At 42.0% G+C, this 19,474-nt stretch overlaps 2 protein-coding genes and 1 non-coding gene across 5 annotated transcripts in view; 1 reads left to right on the top strand and 2 right to left on the bottom strand.

Moving 5' to 3' along the window:
* The window catches only part of fam222ba (family with sequence similarity 222 member Ba), a 30,428-nt gene extending 25,571 nt beyond the window's left edge, over window positions 1-4,857 (bottom strand). The window contains exon 1 of the mRNA XM_023962284.2: window positions 4,701-4,857. The gene's annotated coding sequence lies outside the window, so the exon portion shown is untranslated. The remainder of the gene's footprint in view (window positions 1-4,700) is intronic.
* Window positions 4,858-10,310: 5,453 nt separating this feature from the next.
* eral1 (Era-like 12S mitochondrial rRNA chaperone 1) lies at window positions 10,311-19,099 on the top strand. Of its 3 annotated transcripts, none has more exons than XM_011483739.3 (11): window positions 10,311-10,559; window positions 12,376-12,528; window positions 12,609-12,736; window positions 12,820-12,897; window positions 12,978-13,024; window positions 13,100-13,161; window positions 13,239-13,351; window positions 15,540-15,824; window positions 16,164-16,313; window positions 16,638-16,718; window positions 17,844-19,099. In XM_011483739.3, exons 1-11 carry the CDS (start codon window positions 10,454-10,456, stop codon window positions 17,964-17,966), a joined length of 1,326 nt encoding a protein of 441 aa, XP_011482041.1. In that variant the 5' UTR covers window positions 10,311-10,453; the 3' UTR covers window positions 17,967-19,099. The 3 variants fall into 3 exon arrangements, with proteins under 3 accessions (XP_011482041.1, XP_004076656.1, XP_078786500.1); XM_004076608.5 differs by having other exon boundaries at window positions 10,325-10,535; XM_078930374.1 differs by having other exon boundaries at window positions 10,325-10,559; window positions 12,349-12,528.
* On the bottom strand, window positions 18,598-18,705 carry mir144 (microRNA mir-144). Its single transcript, NR_107165.1, has one exon. It is a non-coding gene; the product is annotated as a microRNA mir-144 (primary transcript).
* Window positions 19,100-19,474: the final 375 nt, after the last annotated feature.

Genomic DNA, 19,474 nt, shown 5'->3' with positions numbered 1-19,474 from the left:
GAGTAACTTCTGAAGAATTCCTACCGTGATTGAAACTGCATGTTGCCATCTATGAGTGAGGTGTGCATTTGCTTCAGACAGCCAATAAATGACGTGCCAAAGATTAGCCTCAGAAGGTCACAGGCTTCGCCTATCCTTTCAGCCTATTTTCACAACAGAACCTGGGACCCTTTTGAACAACAGGAAGAATGTCATCTGGTTACTTTTCAAGGCACGGAGATACCATTCACAGCGGCCAACAATGGCCGCAAACACGACCAGCGGGTTAGAAAGGTTATAAAGGACCCCATTCTGAGCTCTGCTCTCCACTACACTGCTCACACACAGAAAAAGACACCCACCCATTGAGGCCTGGAGAAGTGGTGTAATCCATGATAAAATGAGGAGGGTCATGGCAAAGTGCCTTGCACTGACCGCTCTCCAACAACAGCCCTCTCTCAGCTCAGCCCTCATCCCTCCCCAACACAGATCCTGACATCCCAGCCAACCCTACAACCTCAGATCAACATCCTCTTCAAGTTACTGGGCCCTGCAAAACACGGCCCAGGTTTTTCAATAACAAAGTAATGGGGGTGTAACGATTAATTGATTAAATCGATTTATGTTCGTGTGATCTAACCAGATCGATTTCTCTGAGGCTGGTTGTTAATCAGATAGATCTATAGCATTATAAAACGTGAACGAATTTGCCATTAATTCTTGTTTACTTGCTTGTTTGTACACAAACCAATATTGACTATGAATCACCACAAATAAGTATATGAATCGAATTGTTAAAATAAATCGTTACATCCCTACAAAATAATGTTGTTATAGCAACTATTAAAGAAAACAATCACTCAGAGTACCCCACATAAGCACTCACCATACAGAGTGTTAACCCCCTACTAAGTTAGGTTTTAACAATTCTTCTGAAATATTCAAAATAAAGTCCAATTATCTGACCAAATGTACCATCCCCTCCTCTAATCCTCTTGCAGGCCAGCCTTATCTCATGGCCGCACCATCTATGACACTTAAAGCTCACTCTCGCCCTGTCCCCCCCCTCCACTTGATATCCTCCACAGCTTTACTGGAACGTTGCTGTGGTGTCCTCATGACCCTAAAGACAGAATCAGACTCTGAGCCTCTCAGTCGATGGCTAATGAGGTCCTGATATGTGTGCAACTGGCATGGACTTTGGAAAACTGCAGGAGTCATCATGCACATGCAGATGCTTTCTCTTAGGATTACTTAAGAGCGCCGTTGGGCTTATTTAGCAATCACTTTTGACAGAACATTTGGTGCAGCGGGTGGATACCGCCGGTGGAGGGTCAGTGATCCGAATGAGACGACCTTATCATATGCTATAAACAGATAACAGTATCTGCCCTGTTCTTCTGCTGTTCCTGTGAGATGGAGGCGGATAAACAAGCCTGTCATCTGCAGTGTCTCTGATAAGCCTGATCACCCGGACCAGGTCTTGTTCATGCACTAACGGCTGCAAATGTCACCAGGAGGCTTAGATTCTACCGTGATTAGCCTCAAGCTAAAGACATAACAAGTTCAGAAATCCCTTTGGTTCTAATGTTTGTAACATCACTCCCTGGGACCTAATTTGCCCTTCCAGCTACCACGCAAATCTGAGCACAAAAATATGACTAACAAAGGCACAAAGTGCATCTTGACATCAGGCCAATCGCCTGCAAGCAAGTGTAGCCAAAATAAAACAAACCTCAAGAAGCAAAGTAAATACCAGCTCAGCCTCAGCTCTGCAGGTCAGCTTTTTTCTTTTCTGGAACCCTGAAGACCATCATGCCTTCATGTGGCTGCTGTTGATTTTGCTCCCTCACACAAACACACAACCAAACATCTACTGTGAGTCTGAAACTGCACTCAGAGAACACACCCGGTGTCCTCACAGAGACTTTTTTCCAACTTGTGGGTGGCTGAGTGGGTGAGTGTTGGCTTACAGCTGCAACGGTGACTGCAGAACTGAAAAGTGGAAGTAGCTGGCAGCCTCATTTAGCAAATGGAAAACATTCAACGAATGCGGCACGTCTGAAATGACTAGGTGAAAAAGAAATCTGCAAACCTGCTATGCACGGGGAACACAGCGACAACACATGGGAGACATTTAGCATGCGCTGGCTCCTGCTAAAATATGAAAGAAGCAAATTTATGGCACGAGGGAGAGCAAGCGGTTGCACATTTCCAATTCAAGCACATCACTAAATACGCTACATCAAATCAGCAGCTTTGAATAACCCAAAATGAGCATCAGCCAAGTGGCTCATTCCAGCACAGAAAATTATCCAAAAGAAATACACCCGTTAGCCAAGTGATTTCACAGTCAACAATCAAGAGAATCAGGATTGTTACTAATCAATACATTTTAATTAGCTGCCTGTGAATCCCAAAAACTGATGAAACATAAAAGCTCCCTCTTTGTACCTTGTAATTTGTTATTCAGAGTCCTGCTCTGTAGCCTAGAAGAAGTAAAGCTGCGCGTTGATGTTATCGTCTTATCACTGCTCGTCTGAAACAAGCCTAATGTGATTCATATCGTTTGGCTGTCACATGAAAAATGTGGTGCAACATTTAAAATACACAAAATGATTGGGTCTGCTTTGAGAAGCCAGCTGTCTCAGCAGAGAGGTGAAATTCCTGCAAAATGCTAACCGCATCTAAAAGCAGCTGTAAGAAAGCAGGAGTCCTCCTAAGAAAAATGATAAATCTCCATCCACGTGCAGATCAATGTGCTCAAGTGTGTTTGTCAATGGCGTGCAGGAGAGGAAAAAAAACAAACAAAAGCAAGCTTGTTTTTTTTGTCAGTTTGCTCTCAGGAAAAGGCTGTGGATTTGCAATGACAGGTCAAAGAGTCAGCACATGACATATGGGTAGGGGAGGAGAGAGGCTGGCTGAAAAGCCACCCAGATATCTAATTAACACATGCATTCAAGTGGTAGTTCAATTTGCTGGAACGCAGCAATTTTCTGCATTGCTGACCAGCGTGACATAAGCAAATGAACCAGGTGCTCCTGGCACTCCAACTGACTGCCTCGCCTTCATGAGTGCGCACAAACACAAACGTCATGTTCCGACATAAATAGAAACCGAAGCATGTGTTCGAGAACACACGCAAAGTCACAAGTTTGGCACCAAAAGCAAACATCTAAATCAATGCGTGAGAGAGTGCTAAATGAATGTGTGCATTATAAGAGATTGATAACCTCTGTTCCGCAAAGAATGTGAGGTATTTTACACCGATTCCTCTCCGTGTTTGTCAGACTGCTGTCATTATGGCTGAGCTGCATTTTGCGGGAAGGAAGAGGCCTCACAGTAATTTGCTGTTAAGACCTAATTAATCTTCATTGTGCTGGGAAACATAGCACCCAAATGCAAAGTAGGTTCCTACTGCAGGATAATTTCAGAGTCTTGAGCCTTTAGTTTTTCCAACAACAAGGTCTGAGATTTAATTATCTGCTCTTTGGAAAATGTAGAGCACTGCAAAACTGCACTTTGGGCTAAGTAATATCAGGCTCTTGTTTGAGTTAGCACAGGATATCACTGAGCACATCCTCCCTACTGCCATAAATCTAACAGTTTCACCTTTGTTATAAAGAAGGGAATAATAAAAGCTTTCTTTAATGCAAAGCGCAGCTAGTCTTACAATAAAACAGGGGTATAAATGTAAACACAACAGCTCGTTTTTCCACTAATAATGCATCTGTTCCATGTTACCACGTGCACAGCCTCCATAGCAGAGTCAGTCTCACTGCAGTGTTGCTTTTTTAATCAAATCCGTCAAGCTCCATGACATTACAGTGCGATTACATCAATAGAAGCCAGACTGGAAGCAGGCTAAAGACAACACACCGACACGCTGTGGCAACATTAACATTCCACCTCGTAAAGATCAGCTTCAGACGGGGCGACACGTCGATCAATCCCATCAGTTAAGTGCGCCCTTAGGACACCAGAGATCTGGTTAGAGCTTCTCCTTCCAGACACGCTGGAAGAAATGACAAAAAAAGATGCTCTCCTCCTCCTCCTCCTCCTCCTCCTCCCGAAAGTGCTCCCTCTGCTCCCCTCTTGGTGGTCGAGGTTGTGCGGCAGGATCAGGATGAGCCCGGTGACGTCAACCTTTTGTTATCACCTTTAACACTTTTGCTCCTGCAGGTGCAAGTTCCGTCCTCCGCCGCTGAAAGCAGAGCCGACTCGGTGGGGGGGGGGTAAACTAGCAGCGGGTCACCAAATCAGGCAAACTACTTGCGGTTGAAAAATAACCGACTTCACTTTAGCTAGCACTTAAAACCAACACTTTTTTTTCCACCAAACTGCCCGTAACATTGACTGTAATTTGGCAGGTAAACCGGTCTCTTGTACTTCTTGTTTTGCCACACTAAACTAGCTTTAAAAAGCTCTAAACACACAGAGCTAGTTCTGTCAAAATGAAAGCATAATTAAATGCTAAAAATAAAACTGTTACCGTATTTAAAGGGGTTAAAACAGATGAACAAAGCTTTAAACCTGCAGGTTGCCAGTCAGTGCCAGCTGACTGCCTGGTTAGCTTTGCTAGCCCAGTCCCAGACACAGTCTCAAACATACAGTCCCATTGTTGCCTCCACAGCCTCCTGCCTAAATCTACGCGACTCCGGCTCAACCAGATGCCGAAAGCTTCCGAACTGCGAGTGGCCCACGAAGCGGGAACTACTTACTCTTCGTGGAAGTCGGCGAAAGGCATCGTTCAGAAGAACGTAGCCATGGTTTAGAGCGGACAGATTTTCTCCCGTTACCCTGCGCTGCCCGAATCACTGCTGCTGTCTGCGGCAGCAACTTCCGGCGCATGCGCCCTGGCTGCGGCTGTTCCAGACTGCGCAGGACGCACGAATCTTTTAAAGGTACAGTCCACGCAGATCACGACCCACGGCCACAGTGATCCCTCACCCAAATCACCGAATAATTTAAGAAAATTAGGGTAAAACAAAAACACGTTGACATTTACAAATTGTCTTCTATAAATATGTAACTGTAAATAAAGAAAGTAATATCAACAATGGTGTGTATATATATATATATATATATATATATATATATATATATATATATATATATATATATATATATATATATATATATATATATATATATATATATATATATATATATATATATATATATATTTTTTTTTTTTTTTTTTAATTTATTTATTTTTTTTTTTTTTTCAGCCAAGGGAGTCCTGATGCTAAATGTATTGTTGGACACCCTTGATTTTTAACATGGTGTTCGTTATGGACAAATTATGAGGAGCACAAAAGTCAAACAACAAAACACCGCTCGAGTTAAGACCAGGGAGGCTATTCCTACCCATCCTACCGGATGCCGCTGTTGTTGCCCACATGGGCATTCAATTCCCCCATGAAGACAATGGATTCTCTCTTTGGGGCATTTTCCAGTACTCATTCGAGAGACACCATGAAAGCAGGGTACTACAGTTAGAGACCTGTCACCCACCTGCAGGCGAAGGGACATGACCCTCTCATCAACTAGGGTGAACGCCAACACCTGGCAGCTGAGATGGGGGCTCATTAGTAAGCCCACACCAGCCCGCCGCCTCTCACCATGAGCAACTCCAGAATGGTAGAGAGTCAAACCTCTATTGAAGGACTGAGTTTCAGAGCCCAGGCTGTGCATGGAGGTGAGCCCAACTTTATCTAGCCGGTATCTCTCAACCTCTTGCACAAACTCATACCCCTTCCCTCCTAGAGATGTGACGTTCCTGGTCCCAAAAGCCAAGTTCAGTGACTGGAGTTTGTGCCGCCAAGGCACTTGCCTTCAGCTGCTACCCAAAACCACATTGCAACGGCCTCTTCTGAGCTCTCCTGCATGTGGTGGACCCACTGGAGAGTGATCCCACCTCGTTCTTTGGGGCTGAAATTGTTACACCCCCCAATATAGATAGTTTTAGTTTTTCATTAATTTTAACATTTCTTAGGTAAATTTTAAATGCTTCTACATAAACGATTCTTTTCAGATTTGTGAGTGTGTTTATTAGGGATGCAATTATTTACTTTCTCGAGGATTTGATTCAAGCCTTGATTTTTGGGTCACAGTTTTGTTTCATTTTGTTATATTATTAGTGTATTGTAAACAAGTGTAGTGTAAACAAAACTAAACTAAAAATTCAGAAAAATATATTTTTTTGATTGGCCAATGAAGAAAAACCTTTCGGTTGGCTTATACTTTCAATATAAACATTTGCAAATGAATGCAGTAGGGATGCAACAATTCACTTTCCCTACGATTCGATTCAACGGTGTAACATACGGTTCCGTTTTAATTGTGGCATCCCCAGTGTTTATGGTGTTTTTTTTCATCTCATTGGTGGATATGGCTCTCTTCAGACGAATGTTGCATGACTCCCCTGGATTAATGACATAAAGTTTTCTGAATGGAAATCCATTTTTCACTGAATTGTTTTCTTTACGTTACAGATTCAAGATTCAAGATTCAAAGGGTTTATTATCATATGCACAGTAAAGAAACGGGTTTCCCTGCACAATGAAATTCTTTCTTTGCTGTCTGCTCCAAATGCCAAACGTATAGAGGAAACAAAACAATTCACTCACATCATACACACAAAAACACAAGATGTCGAGTGGCAGTACAGTGCGGATTCCTGACGTCTACTGTCAAGATTTGTCCTGATCTCTGTAACCTTGGCAGTTTGCATGATCGTGGCTGAGCATTGCCTTATGAATCTTGCTGTGAAAAATAAATGCCAGTGAAGGGACCGGTGGTCAATAGGGTCTCATGCTTTGTGGTTTGATGAAACGTTCCATTTGTGCAGCCTGCTGTGTGCGGCTCCCTAATCAAAGACTTATTTTTCTGTGACAACTAAAATAAATTACTCCATTACATTCGCCCACCTGCCCTCTCTGCAGTATTGATACAATTTTATTACCAGAAAAAGACAGATGGACATCACTGTAAATTGGTTTGAGCTATGCTTGAAAATGGGCGCTCGTGGCTGTGTATTGTCATGTCATGTTAGAACATCGTCAAATAAGATGCCCTGGGAGAAAATGGCACACCTTCACCTCGACGATAATCTCTGCTGTGGCACATCATGAGCTGTTCTCGGCCTCCAGAACAATCCAGGCTCACGACAATACTTTAACTAACTCTGGCCCGCAAGCTTCAGCTCCCTCATCAGCAAGTGAAAAGGGGGAAGCATTTGGTCTGAAAGCCCAATCATACACAGCCTCTGAGTTCAGCAGGTGGGGAAGTAGCAGCGGCGGGCTCCATCAGGCAAAAATACAAAGTTAATGATGCAGAATGGTGTCTTTCTCCCTACCAAAGAAGACGTCAATTCAGGATGTTTAAGAACGCCGTTCCTAATTACGCTTTTTAAATGCACCACAGACGTGATTGATGATTTCAAAGGGAGGCATTATTGATCCACTTCACAGACAAGTCCCATCGATTGCAAGTCTAGAATGAATAAAAGTTTTTTCCCCCTCTTATCTCCCCCACTGAGGCAGAGATTGTACAATCAGTGTGACCTATATGGGTAGTTTTGGAGCCAAATCACCTATTTTAAATGGAGGCCCTGGCAAAGAGTTGTGAAGCCGTGATTGCTGAATTGAGGGACCTTCGGGGTGTCACATAAAATGTAAAGTAAAATGCTGCTGCTCTCTCATTCTTCACTAATGCCTCCATACATTCATTAATCAGTGAGGTTCTGGACAAACAGCCTTCCTTTGTTGGAGTTATCAACATGACAAAGTTCAGGAGTGGCCGCTTTATGGAAAGCCAGCCGGCTGTGCAGCATCCCGCCTCTCACTGCAATCAACGGCGACGGAGTGATGGATGTTCTGACGCACCAGCAGACTGTTGCTTCGCACCTCTACGCCCTAATGACGTTCCCCGTGGTTTGTGTTTATACGGTGATATTCGTCGTGACTGTAAAGTTCTTTAAAGTGATGCAGGAATGGACAGTTGTTGCACATCTAATTGATGAAGTGGCTGCAATACTCTGTGTAGAGGTGAGTTTAAATTCAATGCTACTGATTCACCTGAAAAAAACATTAAAGTTCCACTCCAATCATCTTATGATCTATTGTAAAAGTTTTCCCAGGGGTTTTTTTTTTTTAATTATATTTATGGTGTTTTTAGCCCAAATCAAAAAAAATTTCTACAGGTAATATTTGCTTATGAGTTGTGGGCAACTGCCTTCGTTCATCTGCTCCTGCTTCACAATGATTTGATTAAAGTAATACTCAGAAATGCAATTTTAAATGTAATTTATTATTACAACTCCTCCATCATGAGAAAAATGGCACAGGAACATGTTAAAAACACATTTTTCTTTGGAGTGGGTCTTTAAAAAGACCAGACTTTTTAATGAATTAGCAACCAGCATGTTGAATTTTGGCCAAGTTTCCATCAGAATATGCTGGCAACTCCACATCAAATAGAAAAGTGGATGACAACTCATTATCAGCTGTAGTTTGGCGAAGCCTTTTGGCCCCTTTTCTGTCTTTCTTCTTTTTTTTATGTTCTCCTTTTGAAGACTGAAGTTAATGCAGTTAAAGCGGCAGCTCCAAAGCCCTTCCATGTTAAGTGGTCATATGAATCAAGCCCAGAGGGGATTGAGGCCTTGAATGAATTTAGCAGAGAGCTGGGCTGATGTGGAGAAACTTCAAACATTTCTAATCCTCAAATATCCTTTTGGTTTCTGGTTCAATTGGAATTTGGCAGTAAGTGTCTGCTAAAAGCTCCATTTTTGTTACCCCTCTATTGCCTCTGAGCTTTTAGAGTTAGATGATGACAGATTGCAAGCTACCTGATATCCTTCATCGTTCTCCCCAGTGGAGATGTTTGCTCCAACCCCAGCGAGTCCGCAAGGACTAACAAACAGCCGCTGTGTTTGATGGACCATGGGGAGACATCTGATCTGCCAGCTCTTGGTATACAGCATGAGAACAACATGTTACGGTAATCAATCAACATACAAAACAAGTCCTTTCAGACTGGTGATTAATCTTGCAGACCTCATGCTTATTAAGTCCTCATATCAACTTGTCATTGTGCATTGGTTCTGGAAAGAGAGAGAGCACGACAGCATGTCAGTGTGTTCCTTAGATCGGCATATTGCTTTAAGCACAGATGCTCAATATATCCTACACGACGCTTTGCTTCAAGCACCCTTGGGGAAAAGCTCTGCTCTGTGTACTCAAAAGGAAAAATCTGCTCCATGCAGTCTGATATGTGCTTAGAGGAGCAGCATCCCTCACAAAGTAATCTAGAGAATATCGTCCTCACTAAAAAAATTCTGTGAGTGCCGCATCCCATTTTAAACTGCAGGTTGCTCGTGTCAGCAGATGTGTTTCAGCAGTGTGATGAAGCGCTTTTGGAATTTCAGATGGCTGATTTCAGCCCCACAATGTCCCACCTGCTGCTGACAAAGGGTTACTATTTGGGCTCAAGGGATGCTGTTGGACACAAAAGTTTTCCTGCTGAAATTGTCCACAAATTATTATTTATATTATTACAAAAACAGTATCACATGATTGTCATCTCTGAAGAACTAAATAAGTTTATAGGTCTTGTCTGGTACCCTTTTTTTTGTTTGTTTTTTTACTTTACGTTTAAGGTAATTTAAGCTCTGAGTTTAAGAAGGAAAGTCTAGTGGGAGAAACATTCTTAAATGGTTTTAGAAATAAGTTTTATAAAACAAATACATATATCATGTCAAGAAATTTATGATTTAGACAGGTTGAGGTTTCATGATTGAATAGGTGTTTGAATATAACAGCTCTCAGGATCAGCAGGTGGCTTAAGTTATTGAATCAGGAGTAGATCTACCCCTGGAGGCAGTATACATCACTCCAGAAGTTATTTCAGATGTATTTATTCAAATGTATTTAAAAAACTTAGTTTGGGAAATGTAATAACTATGATTAATCTTTAGATTTTAAAAATTATTTAACATTTCTAGATTTTCTAGAAATATAAACTATAATGCATTATATACTGTATATGTTTGCTTTAATGATAGTTATTTTTTTAAGTTGTTGTTTTTTTTTGTATATCTTAACACTTTGATATGTGCTTTCTTTATCATATATTAAAAAATGCCACCAAAAAAGTTATTTTTTTATATAATTAATGATGCTGGGTCTTTTTTTTTAAATCATTGATTTTTTTATTTTAAAAAAATGTATTTGTTTACACACACACACACACACACACCCACACGTAAAAAAGATGTGTCATTTTTAAGTTAACGATGTGGTCACTAGGGGGCAGTGTGGTTTTCACACAAACTGACTTAAAAGCGGAAGCGGTTCGTCGTTGGTTGTAGCAACATGGCGTCACCATGTAGCGCATGTGAACGTAAACAAGTGGCTTTATAAATCAGACATACTTCTAGATTATTTAGAGCCCATCCTGTTTCAGAGGTGCGATGGCCCTCGGGACGTGCGGTCGGTTCTTCCGGAGCTGCTCTGTTCTCTCCGCGCGGGCCCTCGTCTGTGCTCGGCAGGAAAGTGCGTCATGTTTGCTGACAGCGGGTCAGTCAACCATATAACATTAACAAAAAATCAGTTTAAAGTAATTTTGTTGTGGTTTCGGGGGTTTAATAAAGTCTGCTGCTATTTAAAGTCGTTTTATGTACAGATTTAGTCATGCGTTAGTTTTAATCGATTGAGGGTCACGGAAGCCCTCCCCGGCGTGAATGTACCTGTTCGGGTCACTGGGTCACCCTAAGGGTGGACCAGACCCCCCCCCCCCCCCCCCCCCCCCTTCAGTTTAATTGAAACCATTCAATAAGGGAAAAAAACTGATTCATAAAGAGTTTTGTATTTTATGTGTTTGCATGTTTGTCATGTAGATTAAGGTCATTTAAGGTAACCAAGGTAATTTGGGTTTGTTTGATCAATAGTTTTTTTCTTAATGTCTCAAATGAAACTGTTAAACTAACACGAAAATAATTCAAAAACAGTGTGAAGGGACAGCATTTAAAGGAAGTGCATTCTAAACCTGCACCGCAAAGAACGTTTTCAATAAGTGGCAATAAATTTTATTCACGCTGTGGAGGATTTCATCGCCTCCTTTTTTATTTTTTTCAGGATTATTGTAATTTAGCTAAATTAAAGTGCTTTCAGTCATCAAAAGCGTGTGAAAGTCATGCAACAGCATCAAAACCGGACTTGTTTTCTGGACAAAACCTTTCCCAAAAGTTTACCTTTCGTCTCCTCAATCCACAGAGCATTTTCCCCAATTTATGGGGGATCATCAGCGCGTTTTGTGGCAAAACAAACGTTAATCTGTTTAATTTGCTCAGGTGTGGTTGTCCTGTCTTTTTGTCTTTTTCCTTTGGCAGAGCCGTTGCAGATTGTGGTCTTTCCTCCAAGAGTTGTTTTTGTTCATGAGTTCTGTCTGTTCATGGATAACGACTCACTGTGGTTCTCTGGAATCACAAATCTTCAGAAATGACTTGATACCTCTTCCAGAACAATAGAGATCGTTACTTTTTCTTGTTTTTCTTTTTTTTCACCCCTTAGTTACACTGTAAGAGACACGCATACAGTTTTATTTAACTGAAGTTTAGTTTCTTGGTGGGGTGTTGTGTACAAGCAGACAATAAATTGAGTTGTGAACATGATAATCTTTTTTATCTGTGATTTTGAAAACAGAGAAGTTATGAAATAATTGTGGTGTATTTTTCACTGTTAGATTTTGTTTAAAATCCAATTTTGATCATATTATGATCTATTGTAAAACAGTTCCCAGTGGTCTTTTAAACATGATTTATGCTATTTTGAGGCAAAAAAAACCCTGTTGTTTTCTAGGACATAGTTTCTGCAGATTGACAGGAGTTGATCAGAAATTCAGGTTGAGTTGAGTTGAATCTGACCTGCTGCCCAGAGTTCTTTCTACACGACAACTACAATCCTTTTCCAAATGAATTTTTGCTCATCTGCTGCGGATTCACAACCATTTGAATAAAGAAATACTCAGAAATGCAATTTTAAGCTTAATGTTCTTTATATATGCGGTATATCATTAGAAAAATGCTACAAGAACATATTAAAAACGCCAATAACAATTCTTTCACTGGAGTGGGTCTTTAATTACAGTTTGGATGTATTACAGAAATGTTGGAAGATAAAGTTTTACAAAAAATACTGATGTTGCTTTAAAATTTTCTAGAAACTGATGAAATATTGAAGCTAAACTTTCTTTCTTTTTTAGCAGATATTACTGTGATGGTTCTACTTTCTTTTCTGATGAATTCAAGGCTGGTTTTTTGTCTCCTGTAGCTTCTGAATTGCATTGTTGTTCTGTGTTTTATTGCAGAACTAAAACCGTTTTCCGTCTTCACAGGAAATGGTGGCTGCAGCCAAAGAGGGAGAGTTGGATGCATCTTCACTCCTGCCTGTTTGATCACATCCGAGGCCTTCGTCAGCAGGCTGAGGAGAGGTAAGGCGGCAGACGGCAGCGTTTACCGTCTTCCTGCCTCGGTTCCAGCAGACAGAGGTGAGCGACCCGAAGGGTTTGCGTTTGTCTGAGCTAAAAGTTATGCCGGTGGTTTCACAAACTCTTTTGTGCCGTTTTAGGGGAGCAGTTATCTTTGTTGATGAGACACCCCGATCAGCCTCATGACCCAAAGGTTTTAAAGGTGGCTGTGATCGGAGCTCCGAATGCTGGCAAGTCCACGCTGTCCAACCAGCTCCTTGGCAGAAAGGTCTTTGTTTTTCTCCTAAAGCTTCCTGCTGTAACTCAGCAAGAAAAATGCTGACAAACCAACGGTGCTATCGTCTGTTAAAGGTGTTTGCTGTGTCCAAGAAGGTGCACACCACACGGGCGCGAGCCCTGGGCGTCCTGACGGAGGACGACACGCAGATTGTAAGAGCGTTTTCACTCCCTGCTGGCCTAAAATGATGACGTGAGGTCACTGTTGTTAATCCTCCGCTGGCATATTTTAGATTCTGCTGGACACTCCTGGTCTCACCACTCCATCAAAGGCCAAAAGGTGCCTTTTCTGTTTGCTTTTCTTCAATTCGTATGTTCAGCGTGAGATCTCTGAATGGATGCTCTGTCTGCACAGACACCAGCTGGAGAAGACTTTGCTCGTGGATCCGTGGGACACCGTCAAGGAAGCTGACCTGAGTGCGGCGTGTTTTCTGTCAGACATCGTCTCTGCTTTGACTTCCTTTGACTCAATTCAAATCTGGTGTCTGTTCCAGTGGTCGTCATGGTGGATGCGGGAGACAGATGGATGTGCAGCAGGCTGGACTTGGAGGTGCTGAAATGCTTGGCCCAGCACCCACAAATCCCAGCAATCCTCGTCCTGAACAAGGTATTTTGTTTTTTGTTTTTGGTTTTTACGGTTTTTACACTCGAACAGCCGGCTTCGCTGGCTCAGCACCACCTCCACCATCCTGAGATGGATATCATCTTTTCCTGTGAGCAGCAGATTTGTTTTTGCTGCCTTTAAAAAAAAAAGTGTTTGATGCATCATTGGATTCTGTCTGCTCAAAAAAACTGACCTGCAACACACCAGCTGCTACATTCACTCAGGAAGAGGGTTTTGAATGACTAGACTAGAGGAAAAGCAGAAAATAGATGACAGCAGATCAGCAACTAATGTAGTTTGACACTTGAAGTGACTAAAAGTGGCAAACAATGATCTAAATTTGGTTTTCATGACTCAGTCCTAGATAACTGCATTTCTTTGACACCCAACTAAAAAGTTATTTAGCTGTAAAGTTGACTTATTTCTGATATTTACCAATATTATAATTAAACCCCTGTAGTCTAACACAGAACAGCAATTTCCTGCTCATAGAAATGTGCTCAGTTTGATTTTATCTTAGAGTCAGGACTTGTTCCTGCTCTATTAGGAAATAATCTAACCTTGCAGGTTTTAACTCTGATTATTAGTGAGTTTAAAGAAAACCCGACAGCTTGCCCTCTTACAGGATCAAAAGCATATTCATTATTACCAGATACCCGGTAAATCCTAGGAACGCTGTCTCCACCTGCTGATGTTAGGATGTGTGTCAGGCATGTCACCATGGTAACCTGGTTCACACTTTCATCTGCTGAAACATCTCTTTTGGCAAAATGTCTTTTATGACGATTTATTTGTATAATCCAAGTGCACTGACTTTTTATCTCTGGAGTTTCTTACACTTTTTTAAAGCATCATAATAATTAACATTGCACATTGCATGGAAGTATTAACAGATTAATATAAACACAAAACATTCATTTTATTAAGGGTTGTATAAAGAAAAAAAAAGGTTTGTTTGGTTTGGTCTTAAAGGGCCTGCCCTATATAATGCTATTCTTAAGCCTTTCAGAGTAAACTGTATCCATATGTATGATAATATATTACCATTGGCACACTAAAGAACATCTTTTTAATGAAATATTAGTTATTCTAGCAGCAAACCATCTTAAAAACGACTCGATCTCTGAGGCCCCGTCTTTCATGATGTCAACCTATAGTCGTCTCTGCAGCGTTTCTCCGCCGAAAACCAACAACATCCAAACTTTTACAAAGACGATTGTGCATACTGTGCATAAAAGGAAAGTGTTTAGCTGATCACCACTATCACCAATGAGAAAGTGGGAGTGTGTGTTGGCTTGGGGGCAGGGCTGGCAGTGCAGGCCCTTCCTGATAGGGGCTGTTCCCCACTTTGTGACGTCACAATCTACTCGGCTTTGTGGATTGGGAGGGGCTGATGCTATGAGAGTAGGTTTTTAGAGGAACACGCACAGATGTACCGCTTTTGGGTTATTTTTGGTGAGGAATGAACAAATTCAGTCCAAAGCAATCTTTGATTTAATGTCTAATTATCATAAGTTTGATATGTCTTTGTATGAATGATGATTGTATTGTTTTGTGCATTATTCTTGCTTTGATTGCTTGAAATCAACCATTTCAAATCAAATCAAAAGGCTATTTAATGTGAACCTTTAAAGGTTTTTTGTGTTGTGCTCCCATTGACTGTATATTAGAGCTGGACTGAGTGAGTGTGACATCCCCCATAGAAAAGGACTCACTACCTCCTTCATATACAGTCCATTGGTGCTTCTTACTGATGCTCTTTTTAATGTCTGACACGCTGTATGTCATGTGTTGACAGACAGCTCAGACTAAACGTTTTTACATTTGATCTAAGCTGGTTTTACAAAAAAAAGTCATGTTTTTATGAGTGTCCCGAGTTTAACAAGTAAATGTTGAACAACCAACTTTACGATTAAATTAGTATGTCTACTTTTAGAATTTCAAACATTGTCACCTCTGTGGTTGAAGCTAATCTGCCTGTCTAATGATCTGGGATGAATCTTTATGTATCGTTTATATCGTTCTGTAATAAAACTACTTTTCTTAATAACTGCCTCTCAAACAGACAGAAATAACATTTTTATTGAGATGGCGACAAAAACACACAAACAACAAACAGCTGAATGAAGTTTATGCTCCCAGCGTCACTCATTCCTGACGCAGACGTTTTTCACCTTTGCTTGCCTCTAAGGTGGACCTGGTGAAAGCCAAGGACAGACTGTTGGATATCACGGCCCATCTGACCTGCGGGGTGGTCAACGGACGCAGACTGCGCATCAGGCCGGTGATCAAACCTCCGTGGGCAGAAAAAAAGCCGGAGAGAGATTTGGAGTCTAGTCCTGAAGACAACGAAGAGCAGAGTTCATCTCTGAGCAAAGAGAAGCTGAAGGAGCTGAGGACCCAGCAGGGCTGGCCCCGCTTCAAGGACGTGTTCATGCTGTCGTCGGTGGACGGAGAGGACGTGGAGACGCTGAAGGTCAGCACACCCTAATGGAGATTTAAAACAAAGTCTATCACAGAAAGATGTTAAACCTGTTACAAAAAGACTCCCATGAAAATGGATCCTCAAGGACAATAAATGAATTTGCTTGGTATTTTGTCATCAAACCTGCTCTGCTATCTGGGGGCTAAAACCTAAAGAAATGTGTGCCCCATAAACCGGTCTAAAACCTAATGCTGTTATAGGGAACTGAGCATGCTCAAAACTCTGGAGTTGAGCAGCTTCACTAATCTTTAAGCTAAATTTTAAAAAGGCAATGAATTGCTGGACTGCAGGGAACCCCAACATCATTTATGATCTGTATCCCACCTGTAGAAGTACTTCATGGCTGCAGCCAAGCCTGGAGCGTGGCAGTACCACAGCGAGGTTCTGACCGACCAGAGTCCAGAGGAAGTCTGTACCAACCTCATCAGAGAAAAGCTGCTGGAGTATCTGCCACAGGAAGTGCCCTACTCACTCACACAGGTGATTATTATCTACACACACACACCTGTGTGCTGGACGCATGTTCTCCCTTCAGGAAGATGGAGACCAATGAGAGACCAGCGACACAGAGACCAGCACAGAGACCGGCGACACAGAGACAGACAGAGAGACCAGCACACAGAGACCGGCGCACACAGCCTTTTGTGTTCTTTGAGTTTCGCTCAGACAGAAACTAAAGTGTTTCCTCTGGTTCACTACATTCCAACTCGAGTTGTCTCTCCAAACCTTTTGCTCATGTCTCAGACTTTTTATACATTACACACATAGACACACATTTTTATAAGTTTGTTGACTTTTTTTCAGACGATTGAACTCTGGCAAGAAGGGACGGACGGGGAGGTGGATATTTCTGTGAAACTTTACACAAAGAAAGAGACTCACATGGTTGGTGCTCTAACATTTTTTATTACTTTCTTTCAACAAACAAAAGAAACCAGTAAAAATATAAATTTTTTTGGTTTAAAAACACTTGTTTAGAAATAGATTCTGATAACTGGTCAGATGTTTTAAATGTTACCACAGGAAAACAGGTGTTTGGGGGTCACTTTTGAACCTTTGATCTGTTCTTTATTAAAGACCCACTTGTTTATCTTGGGTTGTGAGGAGCTGTAAGGCAACTGGAGAGGGTGTAAACAGGTGATGGGAAGTGGGGGTGGGGTTTCTCCGCGCCAGGTGAATTTCTAATGAACTCCTGCCGCTCTGTCCTAGAAAACGACACAGGTTTTTACATTTTGGCTAAATACAGCATCAGCATGATTGAAAGACCACTGGGAACGCTTTGAAAACAGATGAAAAGAGGATGGGAGTGGGTCTATAGGGTGGAGGTGTGCGCCTCTTCTCATTCTGAGCTCTAAGACGTCTCTGCTGTGTGGAGTTTTTCCTCCTCAACGTTTCTGTTGATCTGGAACTGTCGTGTTTATTGTACATCGTTTTAACCAAAAACTGTAAGGTCATTGCAAATAGATTTGCAGCTAAATGTGAGATCACTCTTCAAATTTGGCTTGAATATTGTTACAGGTATGACCATTTCAAAGCCCTTTGGAGTCGTCCTCTCCCCCTCCCCTCCTCCACGTTCTGTTATCTCCACAACAGGACGATCTGTTTTCTGTTGCGTTTTGTTTCCTCCTCAATGATTCAGGAAGCAGAGGAGATGCAGGAGCTGCTCTCTTCAGCAGCTGCAGCCTCCACCGCTGTTTAGTTTCTTATTCCTGCCTTTCCCTCTAAACTCCTGCCATTTTCCTTTTAACTGGTAAATATTTGAGCAGCCTTTCAGAGCTCTGCATATTTGATGATGGAGACTGAAACTGCGGCCGGGAAGTTGCAAAGTTGTGGGGGTTTTTTTGGCGGGATCAGTGGCACTTCCTGGTAGAAATCATATCTTCTGCAGTTCAGACGTCTCAGTGGAGATTAGTTTGATGTCTAAAGATGTTTTATCAAATATTCAGGTGGAACTGGGTGTATTTTGAACCCGCTTTTTCTTTTTTTGTTGGCGTTTTATCGTGTCCACAGAAGATGGTGATCGGAGCTGCAGGACAGATGGTGGCACAGATTGCCCGGGAGGCCGGCGAGGACTTGAGCCGCGTCTTCCTGAGGGAGGTGCGGTTAAAGCTCACCGCCAAGCTGAGAAAGTGACAGAGATGGAGGACTTTTACAGGAAGAAACCAACACAATAAAGGCTTCGTCTTCAAGCAGAGACTCTCTGGGCATGAAGGAGTCTTCTCTTTGTCCGTCAAAGCTTCCATCACGTTGAAGGTGCTGCAGATGAGCCCAAGTCAGATCTGCACAGTCATGCCGATGGAAACCTCCCTCCCATATAACCTCGGCCTTTAAACACAAGGCCATCCACCCCTGCAAATAGCCATTTTTTTGTCCTGTGTTGCTTCTCTTCCCTCCTCTACAGGGAATCTGCCCCCGCGGCTGAACCTCGTCTCTAAGCTGATGTTCTATCCAGAAATGTCCTGTACTGAAGTGAAGTGGGAGGGGAGTCCTCTGAAAAAGCGGCCTCAGCGCCTAACGGCTGCTCCCCTCTGATTAGACGAGCAGAGGCGCCCGCTCAAGACCCTATTTTAAATAATGCGGCACACACGTGAGAGTCCAGAAACTTTATTTAAAAACACAAAAACACACATTTTAGTGACTTCTTCCTGCTGGTTCCGATGCCTTTGAGCAAAGGCCGTGGAACCCTTACCATTACTAAACTCAGTAATGGTAACGGTTTGACGGCCCCGCTCTGTGTTGGTCCAGCGGAGGCGGTTTGACTCAGCAGAGGTGGAATGAAACCCTGGATAGTACATCATCTATACTGTAGTGTCTCTTTATTAAACTTACAGTATAAGATGATATCCTGTCCAGGGCTCAAGATGGAGCCGTGAGGCGGCACCCGAAACGCCTTCAGCTGGTCGGTGTCGTCGAAGGGGGGGGTCTCGCTGGACCTGTGGCTCCCCTCTGCACGCTCCAGCTCGCGCTCCTCGAAGGCGTCTGCTCCAGGTCTCCTATCTGCCACACTTTAAAGCCCCCCTTGGGTTCATTTGCATACGTGATGACATCTGTGCCGGAGCAGACAGGACTTCTTATCTGCTCGCACCCAGATTGCTTCAGTCCAGAGTTGGCCTACGCCCTTTGCTACACCCAGAGGTGGCAGTAACCTCGCTGCCACCTCCTTCTGACTAAAATGTCCGTCCTGTTTTCCGTTTATGTTGGTCTGTGTCTCTCACGTCTTCATGTTTTGTGTAAGTCAAATTAAAGCCTTTCAATAACTCACTGGACACAATGGTAGTTTGTGATTTTTACATTTTATTCCAACATATTAATAATACATTTTCAATTTATTAGCAAATTCAAACCTACAAAACCTTGATTAAAATTTTGACTTGAATAACTAAGCTATATAATTATCATGGTTTATAAAATCAAACTTTATTTGTTGAGCCTTTTTTCTACTGGTGTGGGTCAAAGTGTTTACATAAAAACATTTTGAATTTTAAAAAAAAGCAAGACAAAAACCTTTACACGCAAAAAAAATCAGAAGTATTTCTTGTCGTTAAACAAAATTTTATTGTCTAAATTTATTGGCAATTTAATTTTAACAGATCATTTTGTAAGATATTTTCTGTCTAATTTCTATAGTTGCATAAAAAACA

This window comes from Oryzias latipes, chromosome 14, assembly GCF_053564925.1.
Source record: "Oryzias latipes strain Hd-rR chromosome 14, Olatipes_Hd-rR_3.1".
Lineage (NCBI taxonomy): Eukaryota > Metazoa > Chordata > Actinopteri > Beloniformes > Adrianichthyidae > Oryzias > Oryzias latipes.
The sequence above is the reverse complement of the archived record's forward strand: the minus strand, read 5'-3'. Positions and strand labels throughout refer to the sequence as shown.